General features: G+C 38.1%; 1 protein-coding gene across 3 annotated transcripts in view; it reads right to left on the bottom strand.

The window, feature by feature from the left end:
- LOC129237632 (probable G-protein coupled receptor Mth-like 1) overlaps positions 1–26,080 on the bottom strand; it is a 41,121-nt gene extending 15,041 nt beyond the window's left edge. For all 3 annotated transcript variants that reach the window (XR_008581765.1, XR_008581766.1, XM_054872505.1), the window contains exon 1: positions 23,557–26,080. Coding sequence is in view for 1 of the 3 variants with exons in the window: in XM_054872505.1 (XP_054728480.1) it covers positions 23,558–25,582 (2,025 nt within the window). In the remaining 2 variants the exon portion in view is untranslated. The remainder of the gene's footprint in view (positions 1–23,556) is intronic.
- Between the last annotated feature and the right edge of the window lie 1,672 nt (positions 26,081–27,752).

Here is a 27,752-nt window from a genome sequence, read left to right on the forward strand (position 1 = left end):
AAAACAAACAAAAGTAGGAGAAATTACATGCTTGTGAAAATTCAGTGAGTGGCTTGAGAGTATTGTGACTTGCGGGATTAAAATTATACAAACTAATGCAGACGAAGTGCCACATGTCAAATTGTTAGAGCACAAATGTATATAAAGCCTCTAAATGCATTTTTTTGAGTTTTTATGCGGAAGACGCCATGGTTAGAATGTGTCTGTGCGCATAATTTTTTTTGTTTGGTTGCTTTCATTACTTTCGCCTACTCTTTTTCTTCACAAACACGTAATTCCCCTTCCTTTTGCTTGTTTATTCATGGGCTTTCAAGACAAGGCGAATTCGGAAGGTGCAATCTTTTTCTCTATCATTCTTGAATGGTATCGGTAAATCAGCTGATTTATTTTTTCTTTCGCCGTGTCTATGTGGCTCTCAACCCAGGGTGAAACAAGGCGAATTCACTCTTTGTTTTCTACTTTGCCAATACCTTTCTTTGAAAATGAAGCGTACAAAATATTGTTGCTGGTTAGTGCCACCCCCTTTAACGAATGCGCCTTGTTGACATACCTTTTAGCTAAAAACAGAAAAATAATTGGTCCCTTGAACTAACTTTTAACATAAAGTGGGCGTATATGCAAAACAAACAAAAACATATTTTTTTGAAATAATCTTTAAAATTGAATATTCGAAAACAGTTAGGCTTTGGACTTCATGTCATCCAAATTAATCAGAAATTACTTAAATAATATCCTTAAGTATCTAGACGACTTTCACGGTAATCCTGTGTATTTGTATAGCCGCCCGAAATGCAAATGGCCGTAACTATTCAAAAATCCAAAATTTATTAGTTCCATCGAATTACAATATTAGAAAAAAAAATTAAAATTGAGTATAATTCGACTTTGGTACATATTTTATGAAAAAAGAGGTTGTCTGTAAAGTCGGTTTACTGACGATAGCTTAACGTGATAACGTCATAAGAAAATACTGATTGAATGGTTGCATTTTCAAAAGAAAATTTTAATTTTATTTGTTTGATAGATATTTTGTATGGATATAGAGAATGAGTTAACATTAACATAACATAATATACTTTAACATATATTAACATAACATAACATAACATAACACAACATAACATAACATAACATAACATAACATAACATAACATAACATAACATAACATAACATAACATAACATAACATAACATACCATAACATAACATTACATTACATTACATAACATAACAAATTACCCCGTATTAAAGCACTTATCAACAGCTTTCATTTGATACCCATATTGTACATACACAACCAAAGGTTACCCGGGTCCACGTTTTGACCTATATCTCGAGACCTCAGTCACGGAGCGGCATGAAAAATACTCTGTACTAAAGCATTCACCAACAGCTTTCATTTGATACCCATATTGTACATACACGTCCGAAGGTTACCCGGGTCCACGTTTTCACCTATATCTTGAGACCCTATCTACCAATAGGTATTCAAACTATACGGAAATCATCTTCAATACCTACTTAACAATGTGTGTAAGTTTGGTTTAATTCGGTTCAAAGACACGGCGGGTCCACGTTTTGGCATATATTTCGAGACCCTAGTCATCAATAGGTATGAAAACTACCCCGTATTAAAGCACTTATCAACAGCTTTCATTTGATACCCATATTGTACATACACAACCAAAGGTTACCCGGGTCCACGTTTTGACCTATATCTCGAGACCCCAGTCACGGAGCGGCATGAAAAATACTCTGTACTAAAGCATTCACCAACAGCTTCAATTTGATATCCATATTGTACAAACACATTCTAGGGTCCACGTTTTGGTCTCTATCTCGAGACCCTAGTCACGGAGCAGCATGAAACATACTCTGGACTAAAGCATTCACCAACAGCTTCCATTTGATACCCATATTGTACATACACATCCGAAGGTTACCCGGGTCCACGTTTTGACCTATATCTCGAGCCCTATTTCCAAAATAAAATATAATCCATGTTACTCGTGGATGATGTAGCTTTCGAATGGTGAAAGAATTTTTAAAATCGGTCCAGTAGTTTTGAGCCTATTCATTACAAACAAACAAAGTTTTCCTCTTTATAATATTAGTATAGATATGGTAAATATTACCATACATTTTTTCCTTCATATATAATAAAAAAATTAATAATTATAACATTAAAACAACAGGTATTATTAACAAACTTGGTTTTATTTTAAATTCTTCAAGTGAATCAAATTAATAATAATCAATAAGAAGGCATATGCAAATACAAATACGTGAATTTATATATGTACATTTGCGCATATACATACATACATATATACGCTCACTTAAGTAGGAGAGAGCAAGATATCGAACGTTGCCGTTCGTTTGCTTTGTTTGCTTTGTCGTTCGTTCCGCCCTTTCGCTTGCAGTTCATTCAATGCAATGAGCAAGGTAACACTAATATGAGCAAGGTAACGGCAATGAGCAAGGTAACACTAATATGAGCAAGGTAACTACATATGAACAGTAATGAGCAAGGTAACACTAATATGAGCAAGGTAACGGCAATGAGCAAGGTAACTACATATGAACAGTAATGAGCAAGGTAACTACATATGAACAGTAATGAGCAAGGTAACTACATATGAACAGTAATGAGCAAGGTAACGACACATTTTTTCGTGCGTGCAGCCTGTTAAATCGAATTATAAGACGTTATCACGTCAAAATGGGTTTCTTTTCGAAAATAAATTTTTTAACATTTTTATCTTCCCCTAAAAAATTGTTATTAGTCACAGCTTCAGATGACGTTATAAAGTATACATACATATGCATGCTTATATCGAAATATTAGACTGGATTTGGATTGATGTCTTTGGCTGGATGTCTTTAGTAAGAAATATCTCACAATTTATGGGTGAAATTACGTTGCGATAAAAGTTATTTAACATTTGATTTGTATTTAGTGAAGACAGTTGTGTGTTACAGCTTTCTGAAATGGAGGTTAAAAAACGAAAATTATAGCGTATATGGACCCAATACAGTAACGAACGCACCAGCGAAAGAATGGCTTCCATGATTCCGATCTGGAAATATGGACGTCGGAGATGAATCACACTCTGGTAAATTGAATCGTCGAAAATCTTGATACAAATCATGGAAATCGTGGAGTCGGACCGCATGTGAGCCTTTATTCCAAGCCCGATGTATGGGTGCCACACGAATTGAGGCAAAAGAGTCCGTAACAAACCCGACTTATACAAACGAGAGCAGTTGAAAAAAAAAATTGTGGTCAAATCGATCGCCAAGCCCAAGTTGGCGGCCACGAAGTTTCTGCTGTGTGACTGAAAGGAAATCATTCACTTCGAGCAGCTACCATCGGACTCAACACTCAATTCGAACCTCTGCTGTCAACAACTGACCAGATTGAGGCAAGCGAAAGAGTAGAAACGGGCAGAATTAGTGAATGAGAAGGGTGAATAGAAATCATATTACAACAACAACAAGACTTCTTCATTCGCCTTCGCAATGTACAAAGTTATCGATCAAAATCGACAATCCGATAATTCTTAATCTTAATAATTTTTCATCGAAGTAGAGCGAAGAAATGCTCAGAACTTTTTACTTGCTTACAAAGTTGTGTTTTAATTATTCCAACAAACTTTCTTGTCTTTCATGTCCACAATTCAACCACAATAATCCAGCACAAATAGTTGAAATGGTTTAAAATCACCCTCTCCTTGTATGCACATAAATATGGAAAGTTGCATTTCGTATGCGTCGTGCTTCAGAAGTTCTACTTACTTACGTATTTTATTGATCTTTGGCATACAATTACTTAATTATCTTGTATAGCAGAATTAGTATTGAATGATATGAGTGATTGCATTCACCCAAATTTGCATTTATGTATGATGAGTTCTACTAATCTCTTGCATTCACATTCTCTGCCATTCCGTAATGCATTAAAGTTTTTCTATTCTTTCGAAAAGTGGTTCTTATATTTACTATCAAACAATGACATTTCAATCACAGCATCGTGGGTGATTCAAATTTCTATTGATTGAACGATTTCACAGCTCTGGCCAAAATAACTTTGGGGACATTTATCATTTGTTCCATTTTTTTATTGAGTGAAATAAATTCGATTGTACTATGTACAAATCATTTTTTTTGCTGGTTTTTGCTTATGTTTGTTTGGGGTTTTTAAAAATATAATACAAGTTATTAAATACTAAATTTTGGAAATATGAATTGAACCATTTATGAAATCTAAGAACTGTACCTTACATAAAGAATTGTTTATTTTTGTGGCTTTGAAATAAATATATAATATTTGGAGAGATCAAAACCCTTTGCGATTAAAGAAAGGCGGATTATCCACCATAAAAAGAACAAACTTCGGATCAGCTTCAATTTATTATTATATTTATTCATTAGTTAGAAGAGAACAGTAGACCAAAGGGGCCACAGTTACAGACAAATTAAAAACAGATTTTAACCAAGATAGATCTATCAGGCTAGCTCTTTAACTATGGTGAAAAAGGAAATAATGAGGGGAACTTTAGCTGACAAGTGAATTGGGGATTCGGCAGCCGAATTCTATATGATCACATGTATTCGCACACTCGTGCAATCAATCGTTTTTGAGATAGCAACGAAGCAACATGAGCGAAGACTATGCTGACTTTTTTTCGTATACCACTAGCACAATCTTATTGCCAGCTAAAATGTGCATAATAATTTAACACAGTCGTTGAATCATACACTCGTCCAATCAGACGTTGTTCCGACGGCAACGAAGTGTCATTGGTTTATTTTTTTCGTACATCACCAAATCAAGTTTTTTTGTAAACAAACCAATTCACTTCTCCTGGTACGTCAGCTGATCCGCTGATTCTGTCAAATTAGCTGAGAGCCGGTTAACGGTCTGATATTAGTCACACCATTAAAAATCTAAAAATCTTTACATCATGGCTGCCACATCACTTGGGGATTCGGCAGCCGAATTCTGTATGAGCATTTTCCATGTATTCGCACACTCGTCCCACTCGGCAACGAAGTGTCATTGGTTATTTTTTTCTTATATCACCAACACAATCTCAGTTTTTTTGTAAGTACACCCCAAGTGACGTCAGCCCATCAGCTGATTCTGTCGAATTCGCTGAGAGCCGAATAACGGTCTGTTAAATAACACACTTCTAAATCTAATTAATCTAATTAATTAATTAATTAACTAATTAATTTTTATATGGAAGAAAATGCCTTCATCGGAAAAAATTTCAAAAATTATTAGAAGCTTTCAGTTAATTCAAGCCACCTAAAAAAGGAAACCAAAAAATGGACCCAAATAAAAACCAAGAAATACTGGAACGACACAAACGGCCTTCACCCAAAAAATTTCCTGAACTTCAATACCAACAAAGCAAAATCTTAGACAAAAAGGGCGTCAGATTATTTGCCTGCAATAAACATTTCGATATAATAGGACAATCTAAAACTGGTTTATGTAGATTCTGCTGTGATGGAGTACAGTCCATGGACTCTTAATCATCAATTGTGAAGCATTAGGTCACAGGAGACACAGAATCATGGGCTCGAACATAGTAGAGGATGAAGACTTACAAATGCTCCCTCCTAAGAGCAGGTTCGATTCCTTGCAATACTAAATAATTAAAATTAAGCACTTTGGATCGCAGTACATAAAGGGGTTCAGCCTAACCCTGCTGCGTAAAAAAAAACAAGCCGATATGTACAATTAGCAGTACCTCATTAGATGAAAATGTGTCTTTACTTCTACTTAAGGAGGCACAGTGATTGAAAATTTTAGTCGTGTTTCTCGAGTTTTTGATTTTTTGGGTTATGAAAATTTTCCAAGAAACGAGCGATATGATTCGTAATTACTGTCAACATAAGTCGTATTTATGTACGTATCTTAAACTGGCGCCAGCTAAAGAATAAAGCAATAAACCCACAACACCGTTATTCTAACCTACATATTTTAGGACTGTCAGTCAAGGCCTGTAATTTGAAAAACACTTAAAATGTCGACTTCTTTAAATTCAATTCAATTGTTTTTGTTTTACGAGTACCATTTGCCTCCTCTAAGTAACATATTTGCCGCATATTGTTCAACTTTTGCTTGACACAATTGACCTCAGGCCAGTGTCTAAGAGCGCGATTGCAAAACGTGAAAGAAACTCAGAAGCAGCAACAGCAGACTCATAAACACCATGGCCTGGTCTGACCACTGCCAGGTATATACTTGTAAATACACACATACATAACAACAACTAAAATGGTACAATTGAAAACATGTGTAAATGAAATTTTACAATTACTACGTCTACAAAAGCAAAAGAGCTCAAAGAAAATTCAACCATGAAAAAAAAATATTTTTTTATGATTTTTTGAATGCGTGCAACATACTTACGTGCATATACATACATATAAATATGTTTATAGAGTAAAGAGCAGACACTTGCCTACATATGTATATACAAGTATGTTTATGCTTCTATACCCCGTAGAGAAAACTTAATCTAGTTCAGCATCGCTATCGGCTTTGCCAAAAGCTAGCCAGTACGAAAAATAAATTTTTTGTTTAATAAATTACATGCCGGCATACTATGCATTACCATATTTTTTCATTTATTTATTTATTTTCAGTCTACAGACTAATACAATTAGTTTCATGTTACCGAAAGACTTAGTTAAAATGTTTGAATATTAACATTAAAATCTATAATTTCCTATAATTATAACACAACACACATGACAGGCTCATTCATTGAATTATTGGTTTTGGTAGATAGATAGATACATTACTACGAGTATGAGGTTTGCACTTCGACCACATGGTCTTTTATGCCCTCTGATCATCACAGTACCTCTTCCAAAGCCAGTTCTCCAATTAAGGGGGGCAGCTCCTCCAGCACTTTAAAATTTTCCTTTTTTTTTTTGCTTTAAAAATTCATTTACAATCTAAAGAATATCTTTTCAATGTCTTAAGCTTAATAGAAAGTCTAAAAAGTCACTATAAAGTCAGTGAAGTGATGAGCGTGTAACGAAAGATGAGTAACAACGAAAACTTGAATGAGTAAGAGCGAATGAACCGCGATGTCGAATATAACTCAAAAAGTAATCAAAATATCAACTTAAAATTTTACAGGAATATTCCTTTGCGTGTACCTCAAATTTTATATTAATTATCACTAAAAATATTACTTTGATCAATTTGTTTATAAAAAAAAGTGTAATTTTTTTTCAAATTTCAAATTTTAATTTTTTTCGTTAAAAGTAAGTGCAACCTCATCAAGTTGGTCTCCTTGCCGCGGGGATGAGGCTTAAGGGGGGGGGGGGGGGGGTAGGGTCACAAAATCGAATTTTTTTTTCTTCACTCATCTTATAGTAAATCATTTCAAGAATGTTGTGTCAAAATTTTAAGTGGATCGGAGCAGAACTCTCAAAGTTATAGCCTTTGTAGGCACTCTACCTCGAATGCGGAGCATCGATAATTTCTCAGAGTCATTTTTTCAAACGCGTTTTTCCCGAAACGACTTCTTAAAAGTCGGTGCCAATCACAACTCCGAAACTATTCAACCGATTCTTTTCAAATTTGGCACACGTTTTCTAAATCAAAAATACCTCCCCCCTACACTGTTTTTTTTTTATTTTTTTTTTTAGGTTGTTTTTCACTTACAAATATGGCGAAATTTTTCGCCAAAAATGCTCGTTTTACGTTTTTTTTGCCACCAAAACTACAAAAATGAAAAAAAAAAATTTTTTATTAATGTAGGGGGGAGCATTACGTCATACTTTAACTGAAAAATTCGATTTTTTTAGTTTCAGATGATTCTACGACGAATGCCGATTGGCACCGCAGAGCACCTCTCGAAAAACATATCTCCAAAAAAACTCTGTCATGGGCTTATTTGTCAATATTTTATTATTAATATTTTTTAAAAACTTATTGAAAAGATGTACAATAACATGCAACTGATTTTATTAAAGTATCTTAAGCCATATTTCTGTAAAAAATTCAAGAAAAAAGTGTTTTTTTAGCGCTAAACCCTACCCCCCCCCCCCCCCCCCCCCCCCCCTTAAGTGCTGGTTTAGCCCCCATATCATGAGGGTTAACCCACCACGAACTAAGAGGGAAGCTCCACATGGGTATTGGCTGGCCAACCATCCAGAGAACGGCGGAAGTCAGTCAATCACCATGCGGAGATTACCGTACCGACGACCATCCACTGTTAGTCCCTAACCTGGTATCCCATCATCTCCTCTCCTGTACCCCCCTAATCCAGGGTGTTACGCGTCACCGTGTCTAATGGATGGTTTGCAGCAGGGGTATCTGGCAGTATTTTAACGGCGCCCTTCTGAAACTGGGTCACCTCAGGAGGTAGAATGACCTTGCTATGGTAGAGGGGACTGCCATGGTCGACGTTTCCCCTTTCCCCCCTAAAAAATCCTAGTCCGCCACGCTTGCCACGTCGAGCAGTGCGGACGATTATGAAAATGAATAAAAAAAACCTAGCCTCGGACAACCAAGGCAACCCAAAATCAAAACCAAATCCCTCAGGAGGGTCAGGTCTTTCAATAAAAAGGACCATTAACGTAAGTGGAGTAAAGCCCGTGGCCAAGCCAGGGCCTAACTCCCGCTCCGTCCCTTCAGGGGGGGTAAGGGATAAAAATCGATTTTTTTTTTGCATGTTATTGTAGTAAAACATTTCAAAAATACCGTGTTAAAATTTTAAGTCAATCCGAGCAAAACTTTTTAAGTTATAGAGCATAAAGCCGAGCCGCCTCAAACATCTGCCGAGATAACTTAAAACTTTAAACGCGGTTTTCTCGAACCTTTTTTTTTAAAGTGCGTAGTCATTGGCATTTGAAAACTACTCAACCGATCCTTTTGAAATTTTGCACACATATTTTACATATAAAAAACCTCCCGCTAACGCTCTTTTTCGCCATTTTTTTTTATATTAAGGTGGTTTTACACCTACAAAATGGCGGCATTTTTTCGTCAAAAATCACTTTTTACTTCAAACGACTACCAAATGGCTGAAAATGAAAATAAATCGTCAAAATAAACGTTGGGGGGAAGTTTAACTCATACTTTAACTAAATTATTCGATTTTTTTTATTTCAGATGATTCTACGCTGAGATATGCTGACTACTGCAAAATGTATTTTTGAAAAGACGTCTACGTAAATGTGCTCTCATTCGCTCATTTTGCAATATTTTTACATGAAAATTTTATCAAATATTCTTGAAATGTTACTTTATATATTAATATGCAACAACTTTTAATAAACTGACTTGAACCGGTTCGCTACAATAAATTCATGAAAAAAGTGTTTTTTTTAGCGTTTATCCCTTACCCCCCCCCTTCAGGGACTGCCTCTACGGCAGCGAGACCTCTTACTGGCAACAATCCCAACCCTGTCATAAGACAAGTTGAGGATGACATACCATCTACGTCTGGTGCCAGCAGTAGACTCCCCCTCGCAGCAAAATCCTCGGGAGGCAAGAGCTGCCCTGCCAGAAGACAAACAGACTTTGCTGTCCCCGTCACTCCAGGTGGCACGGGAACTCCGAAAGGAGAAACACCCCCGCCAATATCGACAGCATCGCACCACATGGCTAAGCCAATGGCTTCTGATGTCTGCCCTTCTGGCACTATCACTGCCCCGGTTAGTACCCACCCCCGGAAGCATATAAGTGCGTCAGAAAGGTACTCCCGTACCAGGCGATCGGCCTTCAGAATCCTGGAGAGACTGAAGGACACTAGAGAAGAGGATTGACGGAGGAACAGTCAGACCCAAAAGCGTGGGCTGAAGCCTTCATTACCGAACACCGGGAGAAGGCCAAAATAGACTCCGCACAAGGCAAGCGCAAGCGATCGAGTGCAAGGACATCGGTTGAAGCCAAACGAACTAAGGTGTCCGCCACTCAAATGACTAATGTCACGACGAAGAGGTCTTTCGCGGAAGTAGCAAAAGGAAGCCATGTGCGGGCGGTGATTGATCGCAGTTCCCATGATGGTGCGATCTCTCAAGAAAACTGGGACTTAATAAATAGGAATCTTTGGAAGGTGTACAGGGACATCTTGAAAGGAAATCCAGGACCTCCATCCAGTTGCTCGGAAGGAAATGGAAGATCAACTACGGCTTCCAAGCGCTGACTCTCCATGTCTACAGACAGGATGTAGCTAGCAAGAGCACCTCCGCAGAAAATATGACTTCATCTGCGGAAGTGAACGAGGTTGTGACAAACAACGATGAGGTGGTTTCCAACTCCGGCATGGTAGGCGAACTCTTCGAAAGGGTTGCCTTAGAGGACATGGAGGGGGAATACTCCGATCTCTCTGCTATGGTGGATGAGGAGTCTCTCCCCCCTACATCCGATGAAGAGAACGCAGTCCAAACCGTGGTTGGCTGCCCTTCAATAACGAACAAAAGCGATGGTGAGGATTGTACAAATCAATCTTTACCACAGTAAGGCGACCTCAGCCGCACTCATCCTCCGTCTCGCAGAAAGAGAAGAGGATATCGTACTCGGCCAAGAACCATGGGTCGTAAAAGATCGGGTTTGCGGTTTGAGCAGTAGAGAATACAAATTGGTTTATGTCACTGACAAAGGTAAACCAGGTCGTGCATACTAGCAAAGAATGCTACCTGGGCGAACGATAAGCGCAAATTTGGGTGACACATCCATTAAAAAATTTCCGATCAGGGGTACACCCCAAGGTGGGGTAATATCCAGACTTCTGTGGAACCTAACTGTCAATAATCTTCTACAAGAACTTTAAAAAATTGGAGGTCAAATAATATCATATAGCAATCTCGGGGAAACACCACATTATGTGATCTCCAAAAAAGATCTCTCATCAAATTATCACTTTGGTGTAAAAGTCAAGAACCAGAAGTAAATCCGGAAAAAACGGATCTGATACTTTTCAGTAGGAAACACAAAACATCTGCTCTTCAACAAATATTCCTAGGAGGGAAACCACTTAGAGTAATAGAAAGGGCAAAATATCTAGGACTTGTACTAGATAGGAAGCTAAATTGGGGGCTCACAGTCGCAGACAGAGCACGTAAAGCTATGACCGCAATGTACTCCTGCGGAAGGCTTATTGGGAAGAAATGGGGATTGGAACCCAGAATGATACATTGGCTCTACACAGCAGTGGTTAGGCCAATTCTCTACTATGGTATTGTAATATAGTGGGATGCCCTTCAGAAGGGTGTGAACATCAAGAAACTTGACAAGGATCAAAGACTAGCATCTGTTCTGATAACCGGCGTCATGTCAACCACACCATCGAACGCATTATATGCGACATTAAACCTCCTTCCGGTAGATCTGCACGCAATATAATATATAACGCACGTAATAAGGCTGAACACTCTAAATAAGTGGTCAAACACGGATTATGGTCACGGTAAAATCCTGGCTGGCACTTTGGGGCTTCCCGGACTGGTGGACTATGCACTCCCGTCTATACCTGCCATTACATCGTTTACGACCCTCCTACCCTCAGGGGAAGAGTGGGAACGGGACGATGAGAGACAGGGCGAGTCCATCCATGTATACACAGATGGCTCAAAGCTCGAGGGCAGAGAGGGCGGAGGTGTATATTCCGAACATCTGGAGATCTCCTTCAGTTTTCGGCTCCCCCATCAGGCTGAACTGATGGCAATAATAAAAGCCGCGACACTGATACAGTGTGATGCGATATCCGGAAATGATATCTACATTTTCACTGATCGCCAAGCGGCGATAAAATCCCTCACAAAACAGTCGACAACCTCCAAGGTAGCCATGAAATGCCGCACATCTCTTAACGAGATGCCTGAGTCATTTCCCCTAAAGGTAACATGGGTTCCTGGCCATCGCGACATTGAGGGTAACTGTAGAGCCGATGAATTGGCGAGACTTGGCACTAAATTGTCTGATGAGTACATAGATAATGACATAGGGATACCCTTACAAGCATGTAAGCTACTCATCCTTGAAGAAATTGTAAAGAAAGCAAACGAAAGATGGCGTAATGAAGCCACCTGTAAAATTGCCCGTCAACTGTAGCCGACTCTAAATGCTAAACGCACAGAATCTCTGTTAAGCCAAAATAAACAGTCTTAGCACATTGATCTCAGTCATAACGGGGCACTACCTAATAGGTACACACGCCCAAAGGATGGGTGTGGAAACACATGACTTCTGTAGAAGTTGTCTAGATGAGGACGAGCACCTACTATGCCACTGTCCTGCTCTATCATGACGCAGGTTTACTATTCTGGGTAGACAATTTTTTAATGAGTTGGAAGATCTCAATTCTACAGAAATCAAAGATATTTTAAAATTTTTAGAAAGCACACACTGGTTTTAGGAGAGATAGGGACAAGCTCCCCACGCGGCATCACAATGGGCTATGAGCCACAGGACAACCGCTTCAACCTAACCTAAGTAAAAGCAAAGAGGAATAACTCATTTTAACAAAAAAATTTTGTTTGGTTGATTTCAGTTAATTACAAGAGAGTGTACATTCCACGGCGCAAATTAAAGGAGCCATGTTTGAGCAGCTGCAGCGCCGTCATTTTGCTTTTTTTTTATTTCAAACAAAATTTTGTATATTCACTTCAGCATGAATATTAATATGTTATTTATTTGAAAATAATAAATATTCTCAGTTTTTCGCAAAAATGATTGAAAAACTCGTTGTCTGGAAGAGCTGTCCGCATTAAACTCAGGATTGAGCTGGGTTGGACTTTCTTCTGGCCGTTGCCAGTTGACGGATATGTCTCGACCCTCTCTGCGCTATAGCGCTGCATTCCAGGAGAATGTACATTGGAGTCTACTGAGATTGAGCGCAGAAACAATAAGAGGCCGCAGCCTCTCTCTCTCAGGTATACCCCTGTATCTGATTATACAGTCTTAGTAGATTTAGTTTCTTGATGCACTCAAGAACCAGTGAGGACTTAATCTCACAGAAAGATAGAGCCTTGAGTGTCGCCTGAGCGTCGCTTAGAATGGCTCATTCTGGAAATTTCTGTATAAGTTTATCTCTGGCCATAAACAAATGGTATACATCTCCGCTAGGAAAATGCTTGGAAAACTACCACAGAATACTTGGTTTTGGTTCATATATTGTAATGCCATTGCCTTCTGGAGTCTTCGAGCCAGGGTACACTCCAGGAGTTTCCTTTTAAATGCGTGTCTACTCTAGTTTATCTTCTCGTCCAGTTCATTTCTGAATTTATTTTCAAATTTGATGACTTTAGTGGTAGCATCTCTGGGTAACTGGGTAAGTGGGAGCTGCAGCTGTTTTTTTAGTTGCGTCTATGGTGTGAGATATGAGCTTGAAAGAGATTGGTGAACTCATTGCAGTTAATGTTGCCATAGAAAAAATTAAAAAAAAAAAATTAATTAAAAGTAAATTATTCTATCTGGTAATGAGGGAGTACCATTTGACCAAACAATCTTATTCAAAGCGAATTTGGTAAATATTTTTTTTTTGCTCTCTGATTTGTAGATAGGTTCAATCGAGCAGAGCTTCCACGAATCAATAAAAATGCCATTGTCTAAAAATCAATCGATACGAAACGAAATAACAGCAAAATTTGAGTATTTGTAAAGAAAAGCCCTCACTGTTTGCTTTAGGATTAGGTTTAAGCTTCAATACGGCAAGTTGCACACCGTCCATGGAAATTTCAAAACTTTTGATAGTTTCTATTGACAGTAAGGTTAGGTTAAGTAGTGCTAACTGATCTGTAAAACGATCTAACTTAGACCTCTAGGGTCCATTGTGTTACCAGTGCTATCTATTTGAAGTCATTATTATTTTACGTAATTCTTTGTGCACGCCTTCGCGAGTTTTAACAAGCCGTTCATCAGCCTTTTGTCAGCAACATCTCTCAATAATGAAAAATATGTTGATCCTAGGTACATTTGTCGAGTTCTACAAAGAGCAGGGAAGTAGCAAAGTAAGTGTTTCAAAGTACCCCTAGCATTCGCTTCATTGCATGTGGTACTCGCATCGCTCTGGACTAATCCCATTTTGGCTGCGAGATGTGGGGTGAGACAGTGTCCTGTCAGTACTCCAACCAATTATTTTGCAGGCTTTTCTAGACGGTGATAAAATAAAGTTTGCTGTTTTCGTATTCCACGTTCTTAGCGTAATTTTGGCAGTTTTTACGAGGATGAGAGTTCCCATATCGACTGCGTTTCAAGAACTTCAGAGTTTCTCATTTAGTTCAATTTTTAGAAAGGAGCGTGATGGGTATATGTCTGACGTGCTCAATCGTGACGGGTATATGTCTTTTCAATATCAAAATACTTTAGACCTTTTTTAAATCATGAATCGTTTCGATTCGTAAGCCAATACATTAACTCGCAATCCAGCATCTTTTATAAATCGAACGCGCTTTTTACCGTAAGAAGTAAGAATACTCTGCCTCATTCGCTTCAAGACAATCTATTCCACGTTATCCGAATGACCCGGATTCATATCCAGCCAAGGACTGCCACTCCACCAGCATTCCGCTAACATTTATGAGGAGTGTTTATGTTGCTGCAACAACAACAATGCGAAGAGGCCAATTTTTGGGAACTTACAGGGATTAAACACGATCGAAAATTGTTGAGCCTATACCCAACGAAAATATAATATGGCGACGTAGTGTGCCAATAAGAACAATAACTGTATTGAAAAGTTTGACAAAATATTAAAAATTTGTTTTCAATGAAAAAAGGAACAAATGAAACTCAGCTTTTCTCAACCTGAACCTAATAATATCGGTTGTGTTTGAGTCATCGGTACAAAAATGAGTTTCGAACAAAGAGCTAATTTCAAATTTTGTTTTAAAATCGGTAAAACGTTTACCGAAACATTTGAATTGATGAAAAAAATTTATGGCAATGATTGACTATCTCGTGCCAAAGTTTATGAATGGTTTACACGTTTCAGAGATGGTTGGCTCTAAATCAGTAATCACCGAAAACTCCATCGAAATTGTTCGTATATTTATCAAAAATTAACCGAAGTCATCGTTTTATCCAAAACATCGATTTATCGCATTTTAACTGATCATTTTGAACATTTGGGCTTTGCTTGTGCGGAATTAACTGAGAACCAAAAATTGATCAGAATTCAACATTCGAAAGACCTCATTAAAGAGGCGAAAAAAGATGAGAATTTCCTTTACAACATTGTCACTGGTGATGAAACGTGGTGTTTCCAAGATGAATGGAAGGCCTCAGACGAGCCACCACCCAAAAAATCGCATTTGGAAAAGTCAAAAATCAAGTCGATATTCATTTGCTTTTTCAATTCCATGGGAATTGTCAACGAGAAGTTCGTGCCAACGAGCCAAACCGTCACCGCAATTTTCTATCTTGGCGTTCTAAAGCGCTAAGGAGGAAGCTGGCGATGTGACTAATGTTTTGACTAGAAAACGCGTTTTAACCATCAATCACTCACCGTATTCGCCTGATATGGCTTCCTGTGACTTCTACCTATTCGGAAAATTGCATTTTGCCATGAAAGGAAAACGTTTTGTGTCCGTAGAGGCCATCTAAAAAGCTTGTACCGACATCCTAAAGGACATTCCAGCCAATGACCTGAAACACTCTTTCGAAAAGCTTTCAGATCGCGCAAAACAGTGTATCAAGGCCAGAGGGGACTATTTTGAATAAATAAACTCGAAGTTATCAGAACAAAGCTCCTGTCGTTTCTATTTTAGCTCAGTCTTGTTTATTTTAGACTTCACCTTGTGTCTCAGTAACCAGTGGCACGGCGTAGAGAAAATATTTTAAAGGTGAGCTCTTTAACAAACCGTTATTCGGCTCTGAGAGAATTTCACAGAATCAGTCGATTGGCTGCCGCCACTTCGGTGATATACGAAAAAATTAACAAATGACACTTCTTTGCCGTCTGAACAATGACTGCACGAGTGTATGAATATGTGTGAAATGATCGTGTACATTTCGGGTGCCGAATTCCCAAATTACGTGGCAGTCCAAGTTTCGCTCACAATTGTAGTAGAATTCATAGAGCCGAATTTGCATTGCGTTGGAACAAAAAGTTAATGCTATGTTTTTCTTGGTGTTATGAAGCGTTTGCTGGGGCAAATTCGTTGTGATCAACCAGAATATCGTGAAATATCGCTCATAGTTCAACTTTAATGACGAAATTTTTAACCAATAACGGCAGTCTGTCTATCAACTACTCAACGTATTCGTCTGTGGTCATAAAAGGAGAACGTTATACAGGCATTGAAGATATTAAATTGTCGACGACTCCCATCGTGAGCAAGATTTCCAGAAACGAGTTAAATAAGTATTTGAATATGATTCTTGACCGTGAATAGCAGTTTTCAGTGAGCGAGGGAAACTATTTTAAATGAAATAAAACAAGTTCGCCAAAATACTTTTAAATATTCTTAATTTTAGATTAATCCGGGAACTTTTACGACACACCTTGAGCAGCTTTAGAGACATCAAATCCAGCTCCATGATAAACTTGTAATAACGCTGCATAGGGAATAGATATTGTTTGGCTGGTTGGTTAGAGTGGTGATTCATCCAGAATCCAACTAGCGTTTCCGCACCAGCGCTTCAGCTTGTACTCCGATAGACCAAAAGCCAGTTATGACTGCCCCTAGTCTACAGACGTCCCGTCGTTCCATGTTTATCAATGTCGACGATTACTTGAGGTTGTAGGTGGGCCATAACGTCCTGCTAATTTTGCATTTCGTTTGGTCTCTCCATCTACAATTTGCCATTCGAAGGTATTTTAGGCAAATTGCATTCTTGACTGCACCTAATGGTGTGAATACCGGTTCTGCAAGAGTGTTATTCATGGCAGATCCCCCTCTTGCCAGTTCATCTGCTTTTTCGTTACCTTCAATGTTCCGTTGTCCCGGGACCCGGATCAAAGTAACTTTATGGTTTTCACTCAAGGTGGCAAGGCTATTCTGACTTTGTTACACCACTTTAGAGGTTGTTGTAGCCGAATCCAGTGCTTGGATTGCAGCTTGGCTATCAGAAAGAATAGCGATACTGCCCTTAAAAAATAGGGAATAGATATAACTTTCACAGACCTATTGGCAAAGCCATTCAGAATATGCCAAACCACAGTAAGTACCATTTCCGAATTATAGAAAATGCGATGCAACTGAGTTCAATTAATAATTACTAGAATAGTGTAAAATTCATCATTTACTTATTTGAAACCGTCAGTTTTGAATTCACAAAATTCTAAAGAAGTCAATCAGTTAGGTTCTAGTGGATTTTTCTAGAGGGCATATGTAAATATGTCGATTTTTATTGTATGCTTAATATTCAAGAGCTCACCAGTCATCAATTTAATGTACATATTTAGTTAAGTTTTTTGCCTTGTTCAACTTCGTAAATTGCGATTTTCCAGAAGCACTGCTGATTTTCCGCAATAAGGAAATTGTTTCAAAAGAACAGAAGTAGAAGCACTAAGAACATCCCACAGGCAAAGACTTTGCAAATGTTTATATGAATCATTTTATTTATTTATTTTATTTTCTAGAAATTAATTAAGACATTCACTAATTGTCTGTATTGCTTTTAAAGCTTTCAATTTCAAAGCGTTGGAGCACCGAGGCGGTGCATTGCAGAAATTTTAAGTGTGCTAATTTATGAAAAGCAAGTATTTGTAGGAATATAGCACGCACGCACACGCACACACTCACAGGGGCATAACAATTAAATTTATACATGTAAATGTATACATATCCTAAAAAATCAGTATAAACTGGGCTGGATGTGACGTGGGTGTGCGGTAAAAAGAATCAATGCAATCATAAAATACTTGAAAACGCATGAGTATGGGTAATATTCCGTAGAATAGTATTCCACTGGCAATTTTAAGGCACAAAAAACAATTTCGGTCAAGTAGATACAAATAAGATAATAATTTATGTGCGTAAATATGCTGAGTTTAGAAGAAGTACAGTGCTGACGAATAACGCAAAAAATTTCTACAAAAATGTATGTACAGTCTGTCTAATAGAAGCGTGAATGCAGTTTTGATAAATTACCGACAGCTGCGAAGATATTTGGAATTTGGATTTTACAAGGTTTCAAGGTGACGGCCAATTCGGCTGATTTGGCGCCAATTACCTCCACAACTTGCGTAGAAATTAACACAAATTATGACTCGAAGACGTGATGTGAAGCCATTATAGCTCATGATGGTGACTGTTCATTTTATTGAATATAACTTCTGCTCAAATATCAAGGAGACGGTATCAATAAAACGGTCCGCGGATGACATATGGCAAAAATAAATTTTTTGTTTTTTGGTAGAACTGTTATAAGCTTACATGGCAAATTTCAGCGTGATATGTCACATAGTTTGTTTTCTGTGCTACTGTAAACAAGTCAAGCTCGAGTGTGTTCTTCGAATTCTCTTTTATGACTTCAATTGTCTCAAACTGTTTTCCACGGAGCGGCAACTTGAGCTTGGGAAACAGGAAAAAGTCACATGGAGCCATATCAGGCGAATACGGTGCTTGCGGAACGATATTAACATTATTTTTGTTCAAATAATCGCGAACAAGACGTGATGTGTGAGATGGTGCATTATCGTGATGCAAGAACCATGACTTGTTGTCCCACAATTCCTTCCTTTTAAGACGAATGTTCTCGCGCAAACGCTTTAAAACGTCTAAATAATATTCAGCGTTAACCGATTTTGCGATTTGTGCGATTTTCAAGCACAACACAATTTCCTTTACTTTTCCGATGTTTTCGTCGTTTACTGATGTTGCTGGACGACGTTCATGAGGCAAGTTTTCAACCGATGTACGGCCCTCTTTGAACGATTTGTACCACTGGAAAACACGTGCACGCGATAGAGCAGAGTCCCCATAGGTTGTCTGCAACATTTTTAAGGCGTCTGAAGCCGAAATTTTGTTGGAATAACAAAATTTCAAACAAATTCTTTGTTCAACTTGAATTTCCATCGTTAAATTCGAAGAACACACTCGAGCTTGACTTGTTTACAGTAGCACAGAAAACAAACTATGTGACATATCACGCTGAAATTTGCCATGTAAGCTTATAACAGTCCTACCAAAAAACAAAAAAATTATTTTTGCCATATGTCATCCGCGGACCGTTTTATTGATACCGTCTCCTTCATATTTAAGCAGAAGGTATTGCGTATAATAAATATTATAAGCCCATACAATCAGTTTGTTAGAAGTAAATTGTTCAAATAGTTTCTAAGTTATGGTGGTCACGCTTCCATTAGACAGACTGTATATTCAAAACTGCGTTAAAAGATCAATTTCAGAGCTAAACTCAAAGGTACTGTAATAAGCCTGCTTAAGGGGACAGATACCTGTAAAATTTCGAAACAAACTTTTTTTTTATAAAATATTAATACAATCCTTTAAGATATGTCAAAAAATTGTTAGAACGTTAATTTAAGTATTTCTCATATTATAGATCGTCAACCGTGACGACTCTATTCTTTGCGTTCGAGCGCAGGGAGAGGTATAGTTATGTATTCAAACTTTAGACGCGTTTTTCTCAAAACTATATTTTTCGAATTGGCGTACACGATTAGAAATGAAGACACCATTTTTCCCATTTTTTTCCATAGTACATAGGGCGGGTGCGGCAGCAATTTATGCAGTTTGGCGCGATAACTCCGGATAAATGTGCTGCTGCGTTATCGTGGTGAAACAGCACTTTCCTTTTCGCCAAGTGCGGCCGTGTCTCCTTCAGTTTTTTGTAAAAGCGGTCCTATAACTCACTGTAGTATTGTTCAGTGATCGTTCTTCCTTTTTCTAAAAAACCCATGGAGAAATCTTTGGAGCAGATTTACCGGGAAAAATCCATTGTTTATATTGTTGCTTAGTTTCTGGAGTGTAATGATGAATCCAGGTTTCATTAACGGCGACAACTCGGTGCAAAAATTCCTTCGGAACTCACTTAAATTACTCCAAACACTGATTCGATATTAACAGCCACATCCGCTTGTTGTCGACCGTGAGCAATCGCAACAACCATGGTGCCGACAATTTTTTCAAAATATTAATTACGGTTCCGGTCGACAAACCTATGATCCCTGTTACTTCGCGCACTTTCGTTCGTCGATAACCGAGAATCATGTCGTGGACATTTTGAATGATTTCCTCGGTAACCACGTCTGCCGGGCGTTCTGGTCGCCCCTAATCAAAAACCGATGTTCACCCACGTTTAGACTCCGTGAACCAATATCACTGTGGTCATAGATGGCGAAGCCTCCCCATAGACAGGATCCAACTTTGCTGTTATCTCCTCGCATTTTTCCCATCCAAAAAGAAGCGAATTACCGAACGATACTGCTCTTTTACCATCTAAGCGAAAACCACGAAACACGTCCTTTTCGAATAGCTGCCAAATCCAAATTAACTTATCAATCAGTCTGAAATTTATTTTGTCGTCGTTTGATGCTAACACCAATTTCCCTCAGGAACGCCCTCTGTCATCAAACACGGGTACTTATTGAACCGCCCTCATATTGTATGACCTCTATTCTAACTAGCGAATTTTTGTGCGTATCTACTCTTCACAATACCTCATCCAGATCCAGTTCTTTCTGAGCTAAGCGTATGTGCTTCTCTTCTGGCCGATCATGCCAAGATCCTTACTTCCCACTGTTTGGTACTGGCTTGAGTTCGGTAGCCTTAGTTCTGCATCTCTTAACTCTTCCGTGATGTTATGCTGTCCCATCTTCAGGAAAGGCCCAGTTCCTATTGGTTTCGAGATAATAAGAACTGCATCAATTACCTCATTCTTCCGATACCTACAACCATACCCAACTTCATAATTTTTCTTCTAAACTACCTGCATAATATTGTTTTTAGTTGCCTTATAATGTATTTAAATGTGTACACGAACTAGTGATGGTCTTAAATTAATTTTTCTTTTGCTTCAAGTCTCCTTACGCTTAAGCGTTTCTTGAAATTCGAATTTCTTGAGAGAAATACTTATAAAGGGCAAAAGCTTTGGTTAAGATTTTATTTCTGCTTGTGGCAATTGCGTGATATTTTTATGCAAATTTCACAATTTATAACATTCCCTAAGGTAAGTTGAGTAGTTTCCGTTAGCAAATAAATAATTTTCATGCGGAGAAAATACCTTTTTAGGACACAGAGGAACACTGGAACGCAGCAATCTACCAAACAGTATGTTGGTATTCTAGCTTATAGTGAATCCGGGAGTCTCAGTTCGCGAAATAGCACTAAAAGTAAATCGAAATAAATACACCAACCACAACTTTTTGAAAAATCTTAAAAAATTAAAAGAACTGGTTCAAAGACTATGATTGATGACAGGTGTAAGAGAGCGGTAAGACAGTTGGCTGACCATAAAAACATCAGCCCTAATCAAATTAGATGTGAACTTTCTCTCCACATTACAAAGAGAAGAATACAGCAAATTTTGAGTGAAGATTCGAATTTAAAATATCAAAATAAACTGGCTAAACTGAAGCTTGGCCCACGCCACGAAGCAGCTATACTCGAATTCGTTGATAAATATAAGTTCTGGGATCATGAATGGCGATGATTTTTAGCGATGCTAAAAAATCTCGACAGGCCTGATGGTTGTCAGAATTATTGGAAAGAGCCACAACAAACGCGTCACTCCAAAAATTTTCACGGTGTTTCTATTACGACCTGTGGTGATTTTAGCGACCATGGCAAGACTCCATTTTTTTTTTGTTTCCTATGAGATAAACGCAAAAAATTACTTAAAGGTCTTGGATAATGTTTTATTGAATTTTGCCGAAAAATTTCACGATGACTCTTGGACATATCAATAGGATTGTACTAGCGCTAAGCGTAAAAGCAGTTTTTCGCGTCTCCATTTAATAAGTCTATTAAAAAAGCTATTCAAGAGGAATGGGCAAAAATCAATCTCACTGTTTGTTAGTCTTCAGACTAAATTACAATAAATAACGGAGGGCATTCAAGCCATTAAGTGTTATTTAAAAGGGTGAGGCACTCGAAGTGTAACCAATTAAAAAGGCCATAGATTTAGTTTGGAAAATTACAATACATTTACTCAATTCAAAGTAAAAAATGTGCGAAAATAACACAAAATTAAAAATCAATTTACTTTTGCTCGATATGACCATCTTTTGCCTTGACTATGACCTTGAGATGGGTCACTTGCGGGCAATGGTTTTTTTCAGCGCCTCGAGACTGGTGAAGCTTTCAGTTCGGACCTTGCTTTCTAAATTAGCCAAAAGCGAATAATCCATCGGATTTGCGTCTGGTGAATTTGAATACCATTGTGTGGACGTTATGAAATTCGGAAAGTTTTTTTTTAGTCATTCTTGGTTCACTCGAGCTTTGTGATACGGTGCCGAGTCCTGTTGAAACGTCCATGGTCTGCCACCGAAATGTTTGTCTGCCCACGGCTTCAAAGCAACCTCCAGAATATTTTACCGATAATTTTTCGCATTTCCCTTGACGCTATGCTCGATAAAAACGATTGGAGGGCGCCCATCTTCGGTTACAGCGGCCCAAACCATTACCTATGGCGGGTGCTGCCTCCTGGTGGCCAATGGATGACTCAAATTCCTGTATGAACGGTCAGTCACATAAACCCTATCGGTTTGGAAGTTTACGAATTGCTCAATTTGAAAAATGTTTTCATCAGCTTTCGGCCAAGCGAAACAACTCCTTCACTCTCTCAAGTCTGACTTGTTGCTGCTTTGGTGTGAAATTATGCGCCTTTTGGATCTTGTAAGGCTTGACTTTGAGATCATTTTTCAGTATGCGGCGGATGCTACGGTCAGATATTTTCAGTTCTTTCGCCATTTGATTGGCACTTCGTCGGGGATTTTGCTCAAGTCGCTTCTTCATTTTTTTAACCATTTCACGTGATTGATGACCACCTCCACGACGTTTTACAGAGCTACCAGTATCATTGTAACGAGTACTTTAAGGTGCTCGAGCTCACGAACTATAGCCAAATATAAAGCAATCGCCCTATTACGCGTGAAATTCATTACTGATTTCCTTTTTTCTCGTTTACTCACGGCAAAATGCTTCCGCGCGGTTGTAAACAATACTCTGGACTGCCATTTAGCCAACTAGATGGCCGTGTATACGCTGCGCGAGCGGTCTGAAGTTGGTTACATTTCGTGTGCCGGACACTTTATATTGTTTTCTTAAGATTTAATTAATTAAATATTAAATTTGTCCCATATATCTATTTCCTTTTACACCTTTGAAATTATTAAATTTTTATAATAAAAGGCGGACATAAATCCTTTAACATATTTTATTCTTATGTTTGTTTTCGTCCCTTATACCGAGAGGTAAAAAGATTTCACCTCTGATTATTTTATCACAAAAAAAAATTTGTTTGCTATATAGCTATTTCGCGATTGTATTGTAACAAACCAAATATCAATCAAAACTAATATCAATAAAAACCAAAAAATCAATACCAATTGATAATAACGTGCATATGTTTATATTCTTAAATTGTAGAATAAATTTAAAAAATTTTACCTTAACATACTGTTTCCATTGGTATTTTGGTTTTAGTCTGCAACTGGGTACTACTAATGGTCGTCGTATTCACAGAAGTATTTTGCGTGTGTTCGCCACCAGCATATCCCCCCACCGACGGAAGACCCTGGGATGAACTTGAATGCTGAACACCATTTGTTGTATTTGTAATCTCTTGACGGGAACGTGGACAGCAAAAACGCTTGCAGGCAGCCCATACTTGCGGTTGACAACCTACTACAATGAAAATAAATACGCCCTGCAAGGCATTTATCATATCGGTGAAAAACCAAGCAGAATATGGTCCGCCAACCAGCCAAGAAATCACGTCGGCTATCCAGGTGACACCCATTACCACAACCAGCTTCAAGCACACTTTGCCCAGCGCTGTCTTCTCAGTGGTCGATTTGACATCATCACGTTTCCACAAACCGCATGTCAATTGATGCGTTGTTGATATGAAAAGCATAATATTAACGCATAGTAGAAGTCCAATTGGTCCAAAGAAATACGCAAATATCGATAAGTGCTCTCCGCTAAACCAGCAACTGCGTTCGCCAAAGCCGGGTCGTAATAACTGAGTTTCAGGCAAATGATCTACGATGTACGCGATAGCGCTTATCAACAACGGTACACCCCAAGCGTATGCTGAATAAAGGCGTAACCGCAACAACTCTTGATTACGTTCGAGCGAACTCGGCCGAAAATCGCGAAAAGTCCACCAGATGTTGAAGCACATTGTATTGAGCCAAAAGAAAGCCGATAGAAAGAAGAAGTGCATTATGCTGGCCAAATGTAGACAGGTTAACGAGCCATGTTCAAGTGTCCGTGATAGTTGTGTATAGGCGAGTATTAAGTCTCCAACGAACAAGCAAAAAACATAGTAAATCTGACAACGCCAGTGTAGCATATGATGGACAGATGGCATCATATAACCAGCAACCAATGTGGCACCCAAGAAAACGACTGAAATCACAATGCCAATATTGAGCGCAGCTACTTGTATTCTGTCACTGGATGTGCTACCCACTGCAGCAATAGCATTGGCAGGAGCCTCAGTAGAGAAGTGATGAAGGCAAGTGAATATTTTGATTGCGACAATTGCATCGTTTTTGCTCAAATGCTCTAGACAATAATCACCTGTAGCTATTTGTTTATGGGCTAATTTAAGATTTCCATTGTCACTATCCAGTTGGTTTTCATGCCAATCTCCAGCAATAGCATAAGGTATATCTTTTTTGTGGCATGCAGGAAACCCGTATATTGTCTCGTACAAACTCTTATTCAATGGCAACTCAGCAGTAGCGATGGCATTAGCGTCACTATGGCTGCCAGGAAATATGCATTGTTTCTTTGCAGCATCATAAATACCATTCCATCCGCAGCATTTTCTTATCTTTATTCGTTGCTTACCATTACTCTCGCGAGGAAAGCAGACGAGTACGCCATTTCGATCGACACAAAAGCGTTGCGGTTCAATAAACTGCTTGCGTTCCCCCAAAAATAACGAGCCATTTGAGAATATTAACCAATTTCCGCCAGCTGAAAAAAATTCCAATTCATCCGACGTACAATTACGTTTTTGCTCTTTTACGTAGTTTTCCGCCTCCACATCCTGCATTGAAATAATGCTGGTTGCATCCACCATGGGGCGGACATTTTCTTGGAACGTCATGAATTTGGGTTTACCCCCTTGTGGTGTATAATATTGTCTTCGATTAATCAGAAAAATCAGGGGCACCCATAATTCGGAGTTGCCCATAACACAGGTCTCATTTAAATTCATGTGCTCATTGTATCGACAACATTTGTTTAACTTCACCCGTGGGGGAGGAATTCGTGGTATTCCTGTTGTCATATTCGTAGTCACATCTGTGGCCACTCGTGCTGCACTGGATTCCTCCTTGTCCACTACCTGCTCTACATCGCTTGCTGCAAGTGCTCGTACATCATAATGCATCAATGCATTCACAATGAGAAAAAATACAAAAACTCTGCGTACTTCTGTTACTCGCATTCCATGCATTTTTCTATTGTTTATCACAAGAACACTACCTTTTTAACCCACTTAGAAATATTTCCTTCTTTATTCAACAACAAAATAATATGAATACTGCTTTAGAAGGTTTAAATCAAACTTCATTGTTTAGTTTGTGTATACTTTTTCACTTCACTTTCCTTTCCATTCCTTGGATTTTCACTTCGAATTGTATTCACAATTTTTAAAGCTTCTTTACTTCCACCACCTCCACCACAGCTTTCTTAGGTTTACGTAGTAAATTTCATTGTTTTGCAATTAGCACAATTTTACTTCTATACCGCAATAGTCCCGTTTCCGCCCGCACTTAATTTGTCAAGAAAATATGATAAGAGTGAAAAACTCAGAAAAACCGGAGAAAATAATAAGAATTAAACTGCTTTCGAACCACGAAACCAACCGACCAACTTCTTTACCAAACACTTTGCAATTGCATCACTTCATCATCTATGATTTGATGACTGGAGAAGTAAAAAGACAGCAACTAACAGCAACGCCAACGGCAGCAGACAGTTGATTTCGCGTCGCCGTTGCTCTTCGTTTTCTTTATTGTATTTCGACATTTCTTGGTATTTCCTTTTGTGCTCTTCTCATGTTTATTTGGAGTTCAACTTAGTGATGCAAACATAATGAGTACTTATTTGTTGCCGCTAATTGAAAAATTTAACAATATACGGACTGAATCGAATGAAATTTGGAAAAATCTCTGCCTTCCTTAACTTTTATGAGCTTAAACCGAAACAAATGATCGTTGGCAATTCCTTATAACCGATGAAAAAGTTGATTTTATTCGGAACTATTTCATAAGCGCATACAAAACACTGCGCTCATGACTCTTAACATTCGTATTTAACAACATGATTCAATGATAAACGGGCAGGAAAGCAATCGATACACGATAATGAAATAGTCGGAAACTTATCGCAATTCGCTGTAACTTGAAGCTGACCATAAACAGGGTACAATTCTCGGCGATTTGTAACTAGTCCGTAGCACACACACTGTACATAAATCTATAAATTATCATTTCGTTGCGATCGTCGTACGTACATACATTAAGAAAAAAAAAAGATGTTTTGAATAATTCACTTATTTGTCATAACGATGGCTAATTTTTGAAACACTTTTTCTTCTTCTAAAATTTTTTTATTAACACTTGTCATTTTTACACTTATTCTTACCTCGACGACGGGCAGTAGAAAAAATAAGAAAATCCACACTGGGCCACACACTAGCAACAAATCCCAGGTAAATGAAAATTTTCAATTACTTGGGAGTTGTGACCTGTTTAATACACCATCAGCCTATATTTTGATTTTAGGAATCTCTTTTCAAAATATGTACATGTAAATGGTGTTGTTGCTCAAGTATTGGTTCAGACGGTAACCACGATATAGAAAACTCTTCGACGCAAACGAAATAGCGTTGATTTTTTTTTAATATGACAGTTTTTACCGACTTCTCTTGTAAACACACCGCTGTCATCTCACTTATTACGTCAGCAAATCAGCTGATTCCTTCAAAAACTTTGAGAGCCGGTTAGCAATTTAATGTTGGCTGTATCTTTGCATTTTATACATCGTGACCGGAATGGTCTGAATTTGCCATTAATAAAAAATTGTATTTTTTTATAAATCGTATTATAAGTATTTCAAATCTATATGGTTTTTGACTCATATGTTTTCCATCGGTAAAACACAAGCCCAGGTACAACAAGAAATATTTGCGGTTATTTTTAAATTAAGCTTTCGCTTTAAGTCTGCCCAATGACAAATATTAAAAATGTCACGTATACCAGGAGATACGCATTTACAAAGGAAGCTATAAGGTGCGCGACCATTTCGCCACTTAAATACACCTTGTTTATTTCCCCACATGTCCCTGCTTATGACAGTCGTAAACTGAATTTAATCTAAACGTTATGCCAATGGTGAAACTTTTACGAAATATAAAAGTTGAAAGTTAAATTGTAAGCATTGCATGGAATTTGAGAAACTGAGCTAACATATGCATGTATTAATCCCGAATCAGAGTAATATATTTATGTATTAATTTTCCCACAGCTTGAATATAGGGGAGCAGATGAAAAGAAATGTTTAAAAGGCCATACGTATCATATTTAACCGTTTTTGAATATCGACTTTAATGTGGGTCAATA

This window comes from Anastrepha obliqua, chromosome 2 (genome assembly GCF_027943255.1).
Source record: "Anastrepha obliqua isolate idAnaObli1 chromosome 2, idAnaObli1_1.0, whole genome shotgun sequence".
Classification (NCBI taxonomy): Eukaryota; Metazoa; Arthropoda; class Insecta; order Diptera; family Tephritidae; genus Anastrepha; species Anastrepha obliqua.